Source organism: Herpailurus yagouaroundi, unplaced genomic scaffold (assembly GCF_014898765.1).
Source record: "Herpailurus yagouaroundi ecotype Mexico unplaced genomic scaffold, PumYag 142, whole genome shotgun sequence".
Classification (NCBI taxonomy): Eukaryota; Metazoa; Chordata; class Mammalia; order Carnivora; family Felidae; genus Herpailurus; species Herpailurus yagouaroundi.
In genome coordinates, this window is record NW_024412397.1 from 17652430 (window position 1) to 17668138 (window position 15709).

At 49.2% G+C, this 15709-nt stretch overlaps 1 protein-coding gene across 15 annotated transcripts in view; it reads right to left on the bottom strand.

Annotated features, from left to right (window-relative positions):
* Positions 1-9790: 9790 nt before the first annotated feature.
* The window catches only part of NEDD4L (NEDD4 like E3 ubiquitin protein ligase), a 344201-nt gene continuing 338282 nt past the window's right edge, over positions 9791-15709 (bottom strand). For all 15 annotated transcript variants that reach the window (XM_040478709.1, XM_040478707.1, XM_040478708.1 and 12 more), the window contains one exon: positions 9791-14798. In XM_040478709.1, the coding sequence (XP_040334643.1) occupies positions 14696-14798 (103 nt within the window). In that variant the 3' untranslated portion in view covers positions 9791-14695. The remainder of the gene's footprint in view (positions 14799-15709) is intronic.

Sequence of the window (15709 nt, forward strand, 5' to 3'; positions counted from 1 at the left end):
ACTCGTGCTCTGTCTCTCTCTGTCTCTCAAAAATAAATACAAACATGTAAAAAAAAAAATTAAAAAAAAAAAAATTAAAAAAAAAAAAAAAAAGGAGAAGATACTCCACCAGACCTGCCCCTCTAGACTTGATAAAGGCCAAGAACTCCAGGGCAGGAAAGTGGGACAGATGCCTTGGCAGCTTCCAGCTGAGTTATTAGACAAGGAGAGGACGAGGAGGCCCAGACAGAGTTATGAGAGTTCTGCCTCCCAGTGTCCACGAGCTAAAGCATGCAGGCCTTTGGGATATACTGTGACAATGTGTTTACATTCTAAGTAAAGAAACATTAGCTAATTTAAGTCCAAATCTCACCTTGATCCAAACTGCCTTTGACCACGTGCAGAGCTTGCAAACTCACATGCTTACCTGGGCCAGGCAGGGACTCTAGGTAACGAGTTAAGTGGGCCAGATGGAGTACAGGAAGGAGTGGAGGGGAGTGTGGCCAACTGGAAGGTTTCGGCCCCTATTCAGCTCCCACCCATTGACGGCAGGCCTTCGAATTTTTCATGAGAAGTTGGGAAACCTGATTTTTGGGCGAGATGTTCCTCTCAAAAAAAATCCTGGGAAGGCCAAGTAAAGTTCACGGGTAGCCAAACCCGTCGCCATTTTGCAATGTTTGTTTCCATACGTTCCGGGGTGCCGTATCTCAGGGAAGTCAGGTGATCTTAGGGAAGTCGGCGTGTGAATTCCTAAAATTTTCTGATCGCTCTGAGCCGTGTGGAGGCTGTCATTCTCCTCTGCAGCTCCTCACTCTACTCTCACACCAAAAGGCGGAGTGGGCTCCCCTCCTCCTTTTCCAAACACAAGGGCATTTTACCCGTGCCCTTGGTCAGCACCCAAAAGAGACGGCTGAGAAGCCGGCAGAAGTCACTTGCGAGGCACCTCTGCTTAGACAGCCCCATGTGGCCGGGACGCCTGCAGGCCTCGAAGGAAACGGCCATCTCTCGAGAACCACGCACAGCGTTGCTTACACCGCGAGGCTTCAAGATCGTGTCTGAAAGGATGGGAAGCAGAGCGAAAAGGCCGCACGTTCGTTCCCTACCGTTTTAGGCAGCCGGAGGTCAAGGCGGCATGACTCTCTTAGACCGTTTTCTGGTTTCAGTCTTTTGCTGACCGTGTTTCCTTGTTCCCTCTCCTGTTCTCTTGCCAGAGACCCCACATGCCTTTGTCTTTTTGGTTTTTGTCTTTTGTTTAACAATCAACCGGGTCTGTCTTCAAGGTCATGTGGTGGAAGACGCTGGTCAGCCTGGCCAACGTTTGGTTGTTATTCGGGGGGTGGACAGACGCAGGAAACAGTGAGCGTTCTCTGAACTGAAATCCACAGACAACCTCCAAGCTCGCTGCAACCAGCAGCTTCACCCCACTCCCCAGACCGCTGTCCAGCCCCTGTTATTCCAGATTTCTTGAGGATCCAAGGTGCGGAGAGCACGGATAAAACCCTAGGCTACCCGGTTGCCTATGGTGATGTGTAGGAAGGAGACCATTACAGCAACAACCACCACAAGAGGCAGAAAGGGGCCAGGAAGGATCGAACTTCATTTGGTGGGGGCGCCAGGAAAGGTTTTGTGGATGAAGCAACATCAGAGATGGACGCTGAGGTCCGGGTAGAGACGGATGTGCGTGGGAAGGCCACTCTTGTAGGGAGGACAGTGTGAACCACGGCAAGAGGGGAGGAGTGCCCGGGGTGGGTGGGGAGACGCTCTCTGGGAGTGAACAGAGGGGCAGGAAGGGAATGTGAGTCTGGAGCCTGACCCTGGCTTGGAGTGCTTGGCTGAGGAGTTGAGATTGTCATGGGTGAGCACCGGTGGCTGTTGAGGGATTTCTGCAGGGGGACGCGGTGACTAGCGCTGAGCCGTGTGCCAGCTGGATTGGGAACTAGGAACAGGGTGAGGAGGAAAAGGGGTGTGCAGTCAGGGGGTTACTGTCCTCCTGAGAACAGTCAGAGAAGTTTCTGAGGCTGGGAACGTGGAGGTGAGGGTGTCTGCACCCTCCAGAGCTGGTAAGGGTGTTCCTGCTGTCCTCTGCCCCTCCCCCTTCTCCTGAGCCCCCACTCTGGTCAGGTGTTTGCCCCTGACTCCCCCCGGAACCTCTGCTGTTGAGATCACCAGGGACGCCTGGACGGCCACTTCCAGCGGGCATGCCTCAGTCGCTTCTTGGGGATCTTCCAGCAACACAGATCTTCCTCTACTCACGATGGGGTTACGTTCTGATAAACCCGTCGTGAGTGGAGCGTATCATTAAGTCGAAGATGCATTGCTACACCTGACCTATGGAACATCAGAGCTTGGCCCGGCCTCCCTCACCCGCGCTCCGAACACTGACGCGAGCCTGCGGTTTGAGAACCAGGTGTTGACTGTCACATGCGATGCGCCGACCCCGGCGCTGAGGTTGAAGAACAGGACGGCGTGTGGGGACAGACGGTTGTCGGTGTGGTGGTCATTGACCCTCGTGCTCACTGGCTGACGGGGGGCCAGGTCACTGCCCCCCTGCCCAGTGTCACCGGAGAGGCCACCGCATGTCACTGGCCCGGGGCATGATCGATATTCAAACTTCCAAGTATGGTTTCCACTGAATGCCTGCGCCTTTTGCACGATCGCAAGGTTAACAGATCAGTAAGTTGAGCCACAGTGAAGTCGGGACTGTCTGTAACGGACACACAGTCTCCCCACCTTCATAAATAAGGTCTCTCCCTGTTTCTGGGACCCCACCGGCTCCCGGTTTTCCTCCCACCTCTCTGGCCACTCCATTCCTGATGGTCTCACCTTCCTGTCCCGGGACCCTCCTTTGCAAAGGCTCTGAAGGGCTTTAAATTCCGTCGACATGCTGATGGCACTTACGTTGGCATCTCCAGCCTGGACCCCTTCCTGAACTTCTGTGTTCAACTTTCCACTTGACCTCTTCTCTGGGCTAACAGTTGTCTCACGTTCGTATATTGCAAGAGGGCCTTGACCTTACTCCCGATCCTGCTTAGAGTCTCTGTGTTTCTGTTCCTTGTCCCCACGTGTGTATCCCCACGGAGCCACGTGGCTCACCCTCCCACCTCCTTGAGGTCTTCACCTTGACCCACCCCGTCTAGGCTTGGACCCTCCCACGCTGCCTTCATCCTTCCTCTGCTCGCTTTCCTTTCTTGCCTTCAACGTTTAAGGTCACGTGCATTTTATTTGTGTACGTGTTTCCCGTTTGTTTGCCTCCACTAGAATATACATTTCCGGATGGAAAGGATTTTTGTTTTGTTTCGCTTTGAATTGCAGTATTCTTCCCCCCTCCCCCCCCCCCCCAAGTATGTGGCCCATGGAGCAGTGGCACGTGCCTGTTTGCTGAATGAATGAGTCCATGGAAAACTGAACTTTCTCCCTCTTTGGACTTGGGGAGCAAAGCTATGTGGAAGGTCAAAGATGAAGTTCCAGTGTGGATGCCTGGAAGACACCAGGGTACAATTCCCAGAAATGTAGGAACAAGGGAGAAGTTTGAGAGTGGTGTCAGTTTAGACTGGGGCATGCTGAGATTTTGGATGTGGGAGTTGAGGGCTCTGGGTCAGGCTGGGGGAGGAGGTAGATTTGGGAATTGCCCACACAGAGGTGATGACTTTAAGCCATGAGAGGAGGAGGAGGAAGACGAGGGGGAGGAGGAGGGGGGGGGGGGGGGGGGAGAAGGAGGGGGGTGGGGTGGGGGGGGGAAGAGAAAGAGAACCAAGACCAAATTATTGGGGAACATCATTCAGGGGAGGAGAAAAACCAGCATGAATAGTTAGGGGGAGAATAATCAGGAAGGTGAAATGTCATGGCAATCAAAGAGCATTTAAAGAAAGAAGAAACGGTCGCTAGCGTTGAACACTGTACAAGGAAGAATGAAGACTGGGGAAAGGGGAGAAGCGGCCACCCCGAGACCTGCTGTCCTATTGCCCAAATACCCCAGATGGCCTGAGCACCAGGCAGGAGTACTGTGGGAACTGGTGGAGATTTTGTACATAGCAGAGCGGTGCAGTCAGAGCTTTGCTGGAGGCAGGCTAACAAGAGTACAGGTTGGCTGGCAAGAGGAGAGAAAGAAAGAGGACACATTCTAGAAGGGTAATTCAGCCATCCCAACTCGAGGAGTTCTGGAGTCCAACTTCAGGGTTGGTGGCTTCAGTGTTTAATGCTCGTAGAGCAAGCAAATGACTGGCCCGACGTCCCTGGGGTCCTTGGGTTGCCCAGACCCTCAGGTTGGGTATGACCATCGCTCTTCCCATGTCACCAGCAATGGGTATTTCCCAATGCCGCGGCCCAGCTTCCACAGCTAATATTTGTCCCTTATTGATCCAGTCGCCAGCCTGTTATTTTTTAACCGGAGTCCAGGGTTCAAAGGCCTGACTTCTGTTTAAACACTCATTACACTGGGGAGGGCATGTCCCTCTGATAATCTCAACTGATGAATAAGCGAGGATCTTCAAAGTCAATATAGACAGCAAAGAAGGCAAGAGAGGGAGAGGACAGAGGGGGAGGGGCTGGGGGTTGGGGGTTGGGACAGTGGAAAGACCCTCCTGGCAGAGGAGCCCTTAGCATTTGTTAAGGGAGCTAAGTAACTAGGACTGGAAGGACCAATCCCAAACCCAAACCCAAACCTTCTGTCACAAGTAGTATTGAATATGTTATAAGAAATCCTTTATCAAACAGAAACTCTAAAAAATATTAACAACATCCTGGCGGTAGGGGTAGAGAAATCCTTCTTAGGGGTAGAGAAACCGGCCCTCAGGCTCTGGTCTGTCACGGCCTTTCAAATCTGTCGGACAAAGGGGGGTTTGTCTTGTCCTGGACGGTATCTGGAAAACACGCGCTTGCTTTTGCGGGCGGAGAGAGCTCTGTCCTGTGGGCAGGTGGAGGCAGTGTGGCTTCCTTTGAGGGCCTGGGGTGGGGGCTGCTGCTGAGAACAGGCTGGCTTTTCAGGTGCGTGTCCCTTAGGAATTTTACGGCCCGAAGCATGGCCCCCGCCCTCGGAAGTCCCCCTCTACTCGGTTTGCCGGGGGCTAACGGCCATCGTTTCAATCTTCGTTCCTTTTCGTTTAAGGCAAGCAGCACCTCTGGAATTGCTTGAGGTGAAAATGCTTCTGGTCTTACCGATCACTTACGTCTTGGTGGAAACGAGTGTGGCGGTTCTTCCCTCCGAGGGGCTTGGCGGAGGGGAGGCAGAGGGGCCGGGGGGCGCAGAGCTGGCTGAACGGAGGCCTGCAGCCAGACGTTGTGGCCTCAGATCCCCCCTTCGCAAGTCTCTTCCCCTCTCAGTCTGTTTCCTCGTGCGCGGCTTGGGCCTACTGATGACGGCCTCCTTAGGCTGATGTAGAGATCTATGGTAAGTACCCGTAGTCTTATCCGGAGAGTCAACCGAGGACTCCAAAAGCTTGGCAAATGGCAGCCAGGCCACCATTCCACGGGGAAATTCACTCTGCAAAGGGACGCCGGAGGCTGAAGATACACCAGGGCAGCATTCGGCTTCTTGTTCCCAGACTCCTTCACCTTTCCTCTGGGCACCACCAGAGATTTCCCAGCCTCCTTTGCAGTGGGCAAGCGGGGATGTCCCCCCTCCAGACCGGGCCCTCCTGCAGTCCTCCAGCCTCTGCCTGTGGGCTACAGAGGACCGTGCCCCAGGGGATGGTGGACCCACGAGGGGAGGTGCCTGAGTACCGGGGGGCTTTGGGAACCGAGTGTCCCCTCTAAACTACACGGGGCCATGGGGAATAAGCCTTTATCTTAGTAAGAAGCCGCTGGGGGGGTTCCTTGTTACAGCATTAACTTGCCCTGACTGACAAAACTCCTGTCTCCTTCCTTCCTCAGGATGCATTCACGAGGAAGGGGGCCGGGGGGCTGGGGGGGCAATCCAGACCACCCTCTCCGTCTTGAGGCACTGATGACCGACTGCAGCCAAACGTGCCTGGATTTCAACCTGCAAGTTCAAGACGACTGCTGCATGTAAACAACAGGTGCGAACATCCTGCAAGGTGACTGCATCTGTTTGAAAAGTGGAGATTCTCATGTTATAACATATATGAAACAGGGGATACTATTTGGATATTAAACTGTTGTCTTTTTCATTCATGATGACCTATGGCTTCCCCCCCATAGGCTTAATGGGTTTTATGGTTCTAAGGCCGTGTAGACGCCAGGTAGAATTTAAAAAGTCACCGTAATGTCGCGTGGTTCCATTTCTATGAGATTCAGGAACAGGCGAAAACTCATCTATGGTGGAAAAAATTCAGAACAGCAGTTACTGGGGGATGGGGGGAGGGCACAGGAGTGGAGATTGACCAGGAGGCGACATGAAAGAACTTCCTGGGGCAATGAGAATTTGGGTTACACGGGTGCACGCCTTTGTCTAAACCCAGTGAATGTACACGTAAGATTAATTTCATCGTATGCGAATTTTACCTCTGTTAGAAAGGGGACAGCCTATCCAAAATGGAGTCACTTGTGCCAAGACTTAATACCTGATTTAGGTACAGCCTCATCCCCTCCCCGCACTCCCAGGAACGTGACCTTTAACCAGCTAACCTGGAACTTCCTGGGTCAGCACTAGGGAGTAATTCACAGAGACCCCTTCTGTTCCCCTTAGGAGGGTGACTTATCTGACACAATGCATTCTTTGCTAATAATGTCCTACCCCTCCCCCCTTAAAACCCTTCCATTTTGTACCGCTCCTTGGAGCTCTCTGTTAGATTGGATGCTGCCTGATTCATGAGTCGTTTAGTAAGACCAATTACCTCTCCAAATTTACTCCGTTGAATTGTCATTTAACGCCTCCAAAGGAAAAAAAAATGTAAATGATAAATCTAGTTAATGACAGGCATGCTGAAGGAATTGGGTGTTGGGGGGGAGACAACGGTCCCTGCAATTTACTTTGCAGGGCTCCAATAATCACCATGAATTAAAGGATCGGTAGAGAGGACTAGGGTAAGGCAAAGAGTGAAATGCAGCGGCAGAACTATGGGGTGGGGGTACCGTTGTTCACTAGAAAACTCTTTCAAAACTTTTCTGAATGTTTTCGTAACAAAATGCGGGAGGGGAAAAAAAGTTGCGCTTTGGGACTCAAGGCTGACGGTCCTTAGTACTAAGGAAAACGGCATTGCCACGCTCTGACAAGAGGCAGATTTTTGTTGATTTTGATAAAAATTCATTTATTGTGAGATAGAAAAAGCACGAGTGGGAGAGGGGCAGAGAGGGAGAGAGAGAATCCCAAGCAGGCTCCACGCTCGGCAAGGACTCCGACGTGGGGCTCGATCCCATGAACCGTGAGCCCGTGACCTGGGCTGTATCGAGAGCCGGACGCTCAAAATGACGGAGACATCTAGGCACCCCGGTTTTTGTCCGCTCTTAAAGCTTCTCTAATCCAGAGCTAAATCTAGACGATTCATAGCTTCTACCTTTGGCTTGTATCGTTATTCAGTCTCCCCAAGGCCAAGCAGGACTGAAAGTGGTTAATATCTGAATTCTGGGAACTCTGTGTACCACGTCCATGGCAGGATAATACTTAGAAATTGCCCCAAAGTATACCACCCCTTTAATCAGAGGGATGTGCCTCTCACACATGGCTCTCTTCAGTGCTTCATCTATTTGATGTGGGAAACAAAGGCAAAAGAAGACATTGAATTGCCTTACAGCTTACAGCCCACGGACGTGTTCTTTGCTAATAGAGGCGGCCATGACCTTCCTCTACGAACTCAATTGCCTTGATGTTAATTCTTTGCTAGAGGCAAAAGGCAGTCTTAGCTTAACATTATCCCCACCTCCAGGATCCTGTTAAGTCTTACCATATAAAAATTCCTTGGTCTCTACCCCCCACTCGTAAGCTATAGGTCAGTGATCAACTCCAAGCATATGGCCCCCTGATATACATCATGATGAAGGTTCTACTAGACAGTAGCAGATGACCCAGGCCCTTCAGGGTCCTGGGAACTTTGCTTCCAAAATTCCCGAGACTTACCCTCTCCCAAACCCCCTCCCAACTTGAAGGTATACAAACCCGCCACCCATCACAACCCCAGGGCAGCTCTTTCTGCCCAGGGGTCCCCATGTGCTAATAAAACCACCTTTTTTGCACCGAAGAGGTCTCAAGAATTCTTCGACCGTTTGCTCTGAACCCCAAATCTCCACATCACGTCCGTCTTGGTGTGCTGTGTGCCGTGTCCCACACCCCTTCCAAGCTAACTTGTCTGCAAGCCAGCTGCGCCCTCAGGGGGGAAACAAAGGCTCTCCTCAAACACTGGGGTGCGGTGAGGCAAAGCAGAAAAGCTTTGGGAGAAAACCGGTGCCCTCCTCTCCTGTCACTCTGTACCCTGTTCTCATAGGGAGCAAAGTGCCCAGGCGGCAGAACTGGTGATGGGGGCCTCATCCATGCGTGAAAACGGCAAGTTTGCTGGGCACCTGGCTGAGAGTGGGGTCAGGTCAGACCAGGCAGCTCACACTTCAAGAAGTCACTTAGGTGGACGCATCTCCCGTGGGGCTCTGCAGAGGGGCGGGCAGGGGTGGGGCTGGCGGAGTTCACCTTTTTTCCTGGTCTGGCCTGAGACAGTGCCACAAAGGGAAGCTTCCTTCTCACGAAGTCCCCACCCGTGGGCGTCCCCCAGGTCGTGACAGGGTCCTGCAATCTACTAACCAAGGAGACTGGGTCTTCAGTAAATTCCCCAGCGAGATGTTTTCCCGTCCAAGTCCCATAAAGACCTGCTGAGGGTCCGCCGCCTGAGTTCTGTGGGAGCCTACCACTTGGTGTTCTCTCCGAGGTGAGGGATCTGCAGGTGGTTTTTGCGCTCTTACATCCGGGGACCATTGGCCATGGCCCCTTCAGAGGCAAACCTCGGGAATGAGAACTCTCGGATCCCCGCGCTGGGCACCGACGCTCCTATTGGGGGCTTTTACTTTTACCGTGACCGAGGGGCTCAGATCGCTCCTGGGCTTTGGCGGAGGTCAAGAGCTTATTAACCGAGCAACCGTGTAAAGGATATACGAGAACTTTTCTTTATTCCACCCCTTGTCTTTTTGTCTAAGAAAGAACATCCACAAGTTTGGAGCTGTGCCCCCCACCGGCACCTCCCTCCCTTGCCTGTGTGCATCCGGCCGGAGGAGGCAGGCCTGCCCAGCAAGGTGCCATCTGCTGCTAAACTGAAAAAGGACTAAATTATGTCCTGCTTGGATGTTACCTCCCGGCAGTCCCTGAGGGGACAGGCGAGGGCCATCAAGAGGGGGCTTTTGCTCTAAAAAGGAAACTTTTTTTTTTTTTAATTTTGAAAGAAAACGTTTTTAATGCTGACAAACACTAAAGGTTTAGAAAAAAATACAATAAAATGGAAACGTTTCTGAGGAGGCTACCGTTTTAACCGGGAACTGACAGGAAATCTGGAATCTGATAGCCTCTTTCTTCTGAGAACCTCTCTGGGCTTCATTACTGAGTCTTATTAAACTCACATTAAATTGAGAGTTGGTTGCTTAAAACCCAGAGGTAAAAATATGTCTTGCTAGGGATGGACTCCTATGAATTATGCAAGTGTAAAGTCACTAATTCTCAAATTTAATAACAAGATGACAGATGGCTCAGAACAGATGCGCATTCCAGCGAGCGTAAGCCTTGTGCTTTGGGCAGATTTTAATGATTTTTTAAAGGTGTGGGGCTTTGAGGGATATTAAGGGAAGGAACCACCTATAAATCTGCAGGCATTTAAAACCCCTGAAACAATTAAGACAATGCATTCACCAAGAAGCTTCAAATCAAATCAGACAGCCCGTAATACTCGGTGTAGAAAAACGTTCCAGCTTCCATAATTCTTTATTAAATATTTGACAAGTTGTATCACTTCTTTACAACGACTTCATTTTGTCACATTTCTCTTTTGCTGTCAGGAAAACAATCTACAATTTCTCTTCAGATCTCTTAAGAAAAATGAAAAGCAAAAAGGATTTGTACTTAAAACTTTTCCTGTATCAAATTCAACCATATTTTAAAGCGATTCTGATTGTGAAAAGGAGCGTTATCCGTAAGCTGTCTGTAAAAAATTTCCCAGTAGTTTGGCTTTTAGTCACTGTATCAAATAGTACTTGGCTTTGTATTAGGAGGTGGGGTTTATAATAAAAAGTTATGAAACATTGAGAATTCATTGGAATGCTTGAAACTCTTTTCACCTTAAAAGTCACTGTTGTTTTCATGTTTCATTTGGTAATAAATCCTGAATTAGGGAATGACAGCATATTAGCATCATTTTCCTGGGGTGCTCTCAGGCTCCGAGGGTCAGAAATCTCAGGACACGGCTTGGAGAAAACTGTAGAAGGACTAAGCTCTCACTCCCTTTCGAAACCAGATTGCTCAAGAAAGGTGTAAAAATGCTATACAAATATATACATATATATTTGGACAGCATACGTACGTATGTATGTATATACATATCACATAAGTAGTAGTAAAGGAAAAACAAAGTCACGCGAAGTTAACATGAAGGAAACCGTGACAATCTAGGTGAAATCAGTCTGAGTAAGAGGGCAAGCTGGCTTATACAGGAACACAGATGTCTGCAGACACAGGGTTATGGTCATCAGAAAGGCTTTCCATGCTCTGACACAAGGTTGGGATGCAGTACACAGAGGTCTGTCGCCAATGTCGTTAGATTCCCATCGATACTCGGAAACGTGAAACCGACAAACAACAAGACACGCACCTTAAACATGCGCTGCTTTGCGCGTAACGCCTTTCACAAAGGACAGATGTCTAGGGAGAAGTTTTACTGGAAAATTTCATACAAACAGAAAGCGATCCTCTCCTGAAATAAAACAGTATACAAGCTCACGTCCTAATGCTACAGCATTGTTTCTGACACACTGAAAGCACGCCGGGGTGGGGATGTGTGTATGCAAGTGTATATACACTATTCATTAAGGCTTAGATAAATTAAAAAAAGTGGTCCAAAGTATATCACATTTTCTTCCCAGTTTTAAAATCTAAAGTACAAAGTGGAGTTTATCAGGAGTTTTAAAAACGCATCTCAGACCTGAAATTGGCAGTTTTGACATGACTTCTCAGGATGTACCCCAAAGCCTGAATGAGACAGAGGTAGTGCTCAGATCTCCTGGGGGCCAGGAAGGGAGCAGGCCAGACAGTTACTCTGCACAGCAGCACCCCCTAGTGACGAGGCAGGAAATGACACCGGACAGCGGTGACCTCTCCCTGTCAGAATACCGGCGTGGAGTCAGCAGAAAGGAAAGTGGGTGCCTAGCGCAGTGGGGAGGGGCTTGTGAATTGACGAACCCACGCTGTCTATAGATTTTGAAAGTTCGGAGGTGAGATACAGGACTTACGAAAATGCTCGAGTCGGGTGTTAAACAATTAGTCACTGTTGGGGCAATCGGTGACTTGCTGCACATGAACGTGGCTTTCAAGAGAGCCGATCTGGATGTGGCAAGATCAAACAGCAATGGTACACGCTGTCTATTTAACAACGTGAGATGTAGCAAGTGGTTCAAATATTCTGCAAAATCATTTCTCCGAATCTGTCACTGCATCCTTATGTGGGAGGAATAACCCATGTCAGACGCTTTGGAGCATCTGTCATCTGACCATCAGGAATAGCTCATGTTCGACCAAAGGGCCTTGTAAACAAAAATTAAAGAAGCATCTTACATTCTTGTGATCTGGTACAGAATATAGAAAAGTCAATAACGGAAAATGCGTTAAAGCGGAATACAACTTTGAAACAGACAACTGCCTCACTGTCTCCTGTTCCGGAGGCAGCGGTGGAAAAGCAGCGCACTATGGGAAGCCAATCCAGACTTTCCAAATTCGCCTTCAGGCCAACAAGGGACGGGGATCGAAATCCTGTAGTTGTGATAACTCATGTCCATCATGCAGTTGCCCTGGAACCAGCCTCTTGAACCTTGTGGCAAAATGACCCATAATAATGGTACCTTCTTCAGGAAACTTAAAACAAGCCAGACACTCGGGGAATTTTTAAGAGAACGGGGGGGGGGGGGGGGGGGCGATGGAGACCTTGGACTTGGGAGAAGGGCCACTGCTAGGGGTAACAGGAAGAGATGGCCCACCCTCCCCGCCAGGCCTGTGGGTTCCAACGGTGCATTTTCTTAACCACCACCTGTGACTCTGTCCTGGAGGCAAGGGACAGTGGTTGTCAGGACTTGGAGAAAACAAGATCTAGGACTGTTTTAGACAGAGTGAAGCATCAAGAACTGCTGAGACTGAGGGAACCTCATGTGTGGATTAAAAGCAAAACAAAAGAAAAACAAACCCCAAACCCAGCACTATTCAGCCGTTACTGCAATCCAATATTTAGTGGTAGGTGAACCGAACCGTCATTCACAAATGCGTCATTCAAGTATTCAAAGGGGTCCAGTTCGATAATTCTTATCTGCTCCTGGTACAGGAAGTAGCTTAGGATGGGCTTTTCTTTCACATTTTTAACACTTTGCCTAATTTGCATTTACTAAATATTCTGATTTTTTGAGTACACAGTTTGCAAAATGACAGAATCCCAGTTCTTCAACTAGAATCGTAGGCTTTCTCCCCTATAATGACATGATCACTCTCAGAATCCATCCAAGCACTGGCTTTGGCGTGAGCCTAACAAGAAAGCCCTCTGGACAGTGAGGGGTTACACAAAGGGGTTTTTTTTTTTGCCATGGGACACTGGTTATATTGACTGAAGGGGGGGAAAAAATCCCACAAGTAGGTAAAAATAATAAGCAATGTTGTTTTTTCTGATTACTCGACATCTAAGCTCTCTGATCACTGTTGGGTATTTTTAAATCAATAGGAAAGGGGAGCCAACCCTCAGCTCTGCAGAAATCCTTCTTCTCTCAGACACCTCTGACCTCTGCACCTCTATAGGCAGTTCATTTATAACCACAAACGTTCCTGGTTTCTCACGAGCCACCCCGAGCTGGGGAACAATGAATTCCTTACACCGAAAGATCCTTCTTCCGTAACAAACGGGGAGGCCCTGAAACCACAATTTTCTGTCTTTATCTACGAGTGGCAAGGGATCACATCTCTAGAGTCCCCCCACTCGCGACGGGGTTTAGAACAACACAGGTTAAAAGGACAGCAGGGCTGAACTGCCACGCTGCCTCAGGCTTTCTCTCAAAACACCACGGAATCCCGCAACGAACGCTCACAAGTGCCAAAGGATCCCGACGGCGCCGAACCCTCCCCCTGGGCACCGCCAGCTGCGCAGCGCGACCGCGGGGGTCAAGTCAGAGAGTTCCCGCTCACTTTCAATCCAGCACAGAACAGACACAACTCAGGCGGTACACAGTATTGAAGCATGCAACATGTCCTAGGTGACAAAACCCGGTTAGGCGGAGTGTGCATTGAAATAATCTTGGTAGTTGAGTAGAAATCACAAAACAATTGGTGAGGACAGGTGTGTAGGCTCAGCTTCACATCCAGGTTTTATACACCAGCAGCCAGATTCACAATTGATAGATATTGCACCAGAAAGATGTGTGCAGGGAGAAGAAATCATCATCACATTTAATGTCTATGATTTAAAAACAACAACAACCCATCAACAAAACCAGATAGGACCCCCAGGGAGAACATAAAGTGCCTTCGGAACTGGTGCCGTTAGAGCAAAAACTGGTTATTTAGCGACCGCTAGCAAACGCGTACAAACGGGACACGACACAGATCTGGTTTCCACGGTTTCAAATCAAGCGAGTGTCGAGGCCCATTCAAATGTCTCTACGACAAACAGCAAAGAGTTTGGAAAAGGTAACAGAAGAATGGCTGTACAGCATCATGGAGGGTTAAGTAATTTCTCTAATGAGAAAGGATAGTCCGACCCTGCCTCCAATGTGTTCTAGCACACGGAATTACTTCTAAGGAATAACGGTGTGGTTCCTTCCTTCAAGTCAACACCAAATTTGTCATGCTATGTTACAATTCTCGCAGCCTGGAGCTATTACGCTAAATTTGCACGCACACACACAATGTAATATCCAGTTTGTTTTCCATTCTCTCAGAGTATGGAGAAAAGTAGCATTACGTCTAACGTTATATTTTAAATTCTCTCAAAGTACTTGTCCGTAGGTATCTGGACAAAAAAAACAACAACAACAACAACACAACAACAGTCTTTCAATTCTAATAACATAGGGAGTGGGGGGGGGTGTCAAAGTACTTCAAAAATAAAAATGTCACTGACATTAAACTTGGTATGAAATTCAAATACAAAAAAAATATGCTCACTTTTCCAAGTACACGAGACATCTTTAATTGTAATGAAATAAAATCTGAAAATCGGTCTAAATCATTTTAAAAAGTAAACATGAGTTGTAATACTATACCTGTAGAGTGATTAATCCCATTCATTGTCATTATAAAGTATGTAAAATATTTATTAAGGGCTTTGCCTACAGAGGCACAACATAAATAGAATAAGTCCTCCTGAAATGTTATTAGTATACACATCAACCAGTTGATAATTCGTGGTGGAAAATGCAGGAACGCGACCTGGGTCCGGGCTCCCACGTCTGAACCTGGGCAAGTCGCGGGTGGAGGCCCCGCCCCGGGAGCCAGGCCGCCGTGTGCGGCTGCTCTTCCGCCTCGGTCTCTGCAAAGTCAGGTGTTGGGCAAATGCAAAAGTGCAAGCAGGACTCGCTCGATGAACAACCACCCCGAGGAGGGGGGAGCTTAATCCACCCCCTCGAATCCTTGAGCGTTTTCCACGGCCATGAGAAGTTTCTCTCGTAAATCTTCGAAGGTTTCATACGGAGGTAAGTCAAGGCGATTAAAGCTGCAAAAGTAACAGAAAGAACAGGTAAAAAGGCATCCTTCTTGCCCTGCAGTCACAACGGCATTTCCTAGGTTCGCCTAAGGAGGCATCTGGTACCTGAGCAAGAGCGTGCAGAGGTCTTCACCAACAATTCTGAGTATCAACAATAAATGCCAGCAGTGGGGGTGCCTGTCGGTTAAGCGTCTGACTTCGGCTCAGGTCATGATCTCACAGTTCGTGGGTTCGAGCCTCGTGTTGTGCTCTGTGCTGACAGCTCGGAGCCTGAAGCCTGCTTCGGATTCTGTGTCTTCCTCCCTCTCTGCCCCCCACCCCCCTGCTTGTTCTTGTTTTCTCTCATAAAAAAATAAAAAAAAAAAAAAAAAAAAAAAAAAAAAAAGGCCAGCAATGAAATCGTCCACGCCAAAGAGGCTGCAGAACCCACGGGGGAGAGTAAGGAATTTTCTGGGGTCACTGACATCCGTGCCAAGTTCCAAACCCTCGAACACAAAGAACTGACCTGTTGGGGATGAACCAAAACCAAGGCTCAGTCTATTTCGAATGCTCTCGCTTATTCTTATTCTACGCTAGCTCCCAAGCTAAGTGCTTTTCCTGGCGGTAACTCAGGTTGTTTTCATCACGGGCCTCTGAGGCGGGTAATGGGTTCTCTAGATTCAGGTCCTGGAGCAGAGAGGAAACGTCAAGGGGCCCGAGCTCTCATTCCCAGGAAACCAGGCCGCCGGCATCTCCAGAATTCCAACGCTAAGCTGCCTGCTCAAAGCAAAGGCAAGCAACCGACATCTGGAGTGGAAAAAGCCGCATTTACAGCAAGCCTCCAAATGTCTAGAGGCTTCAGCCTGGCGACAGGGAAGCCTGCAGACAAACAGTGGCCTCCGTGGGCGATGAGGCACACCCGTCTATGAGAACGGGTTCAG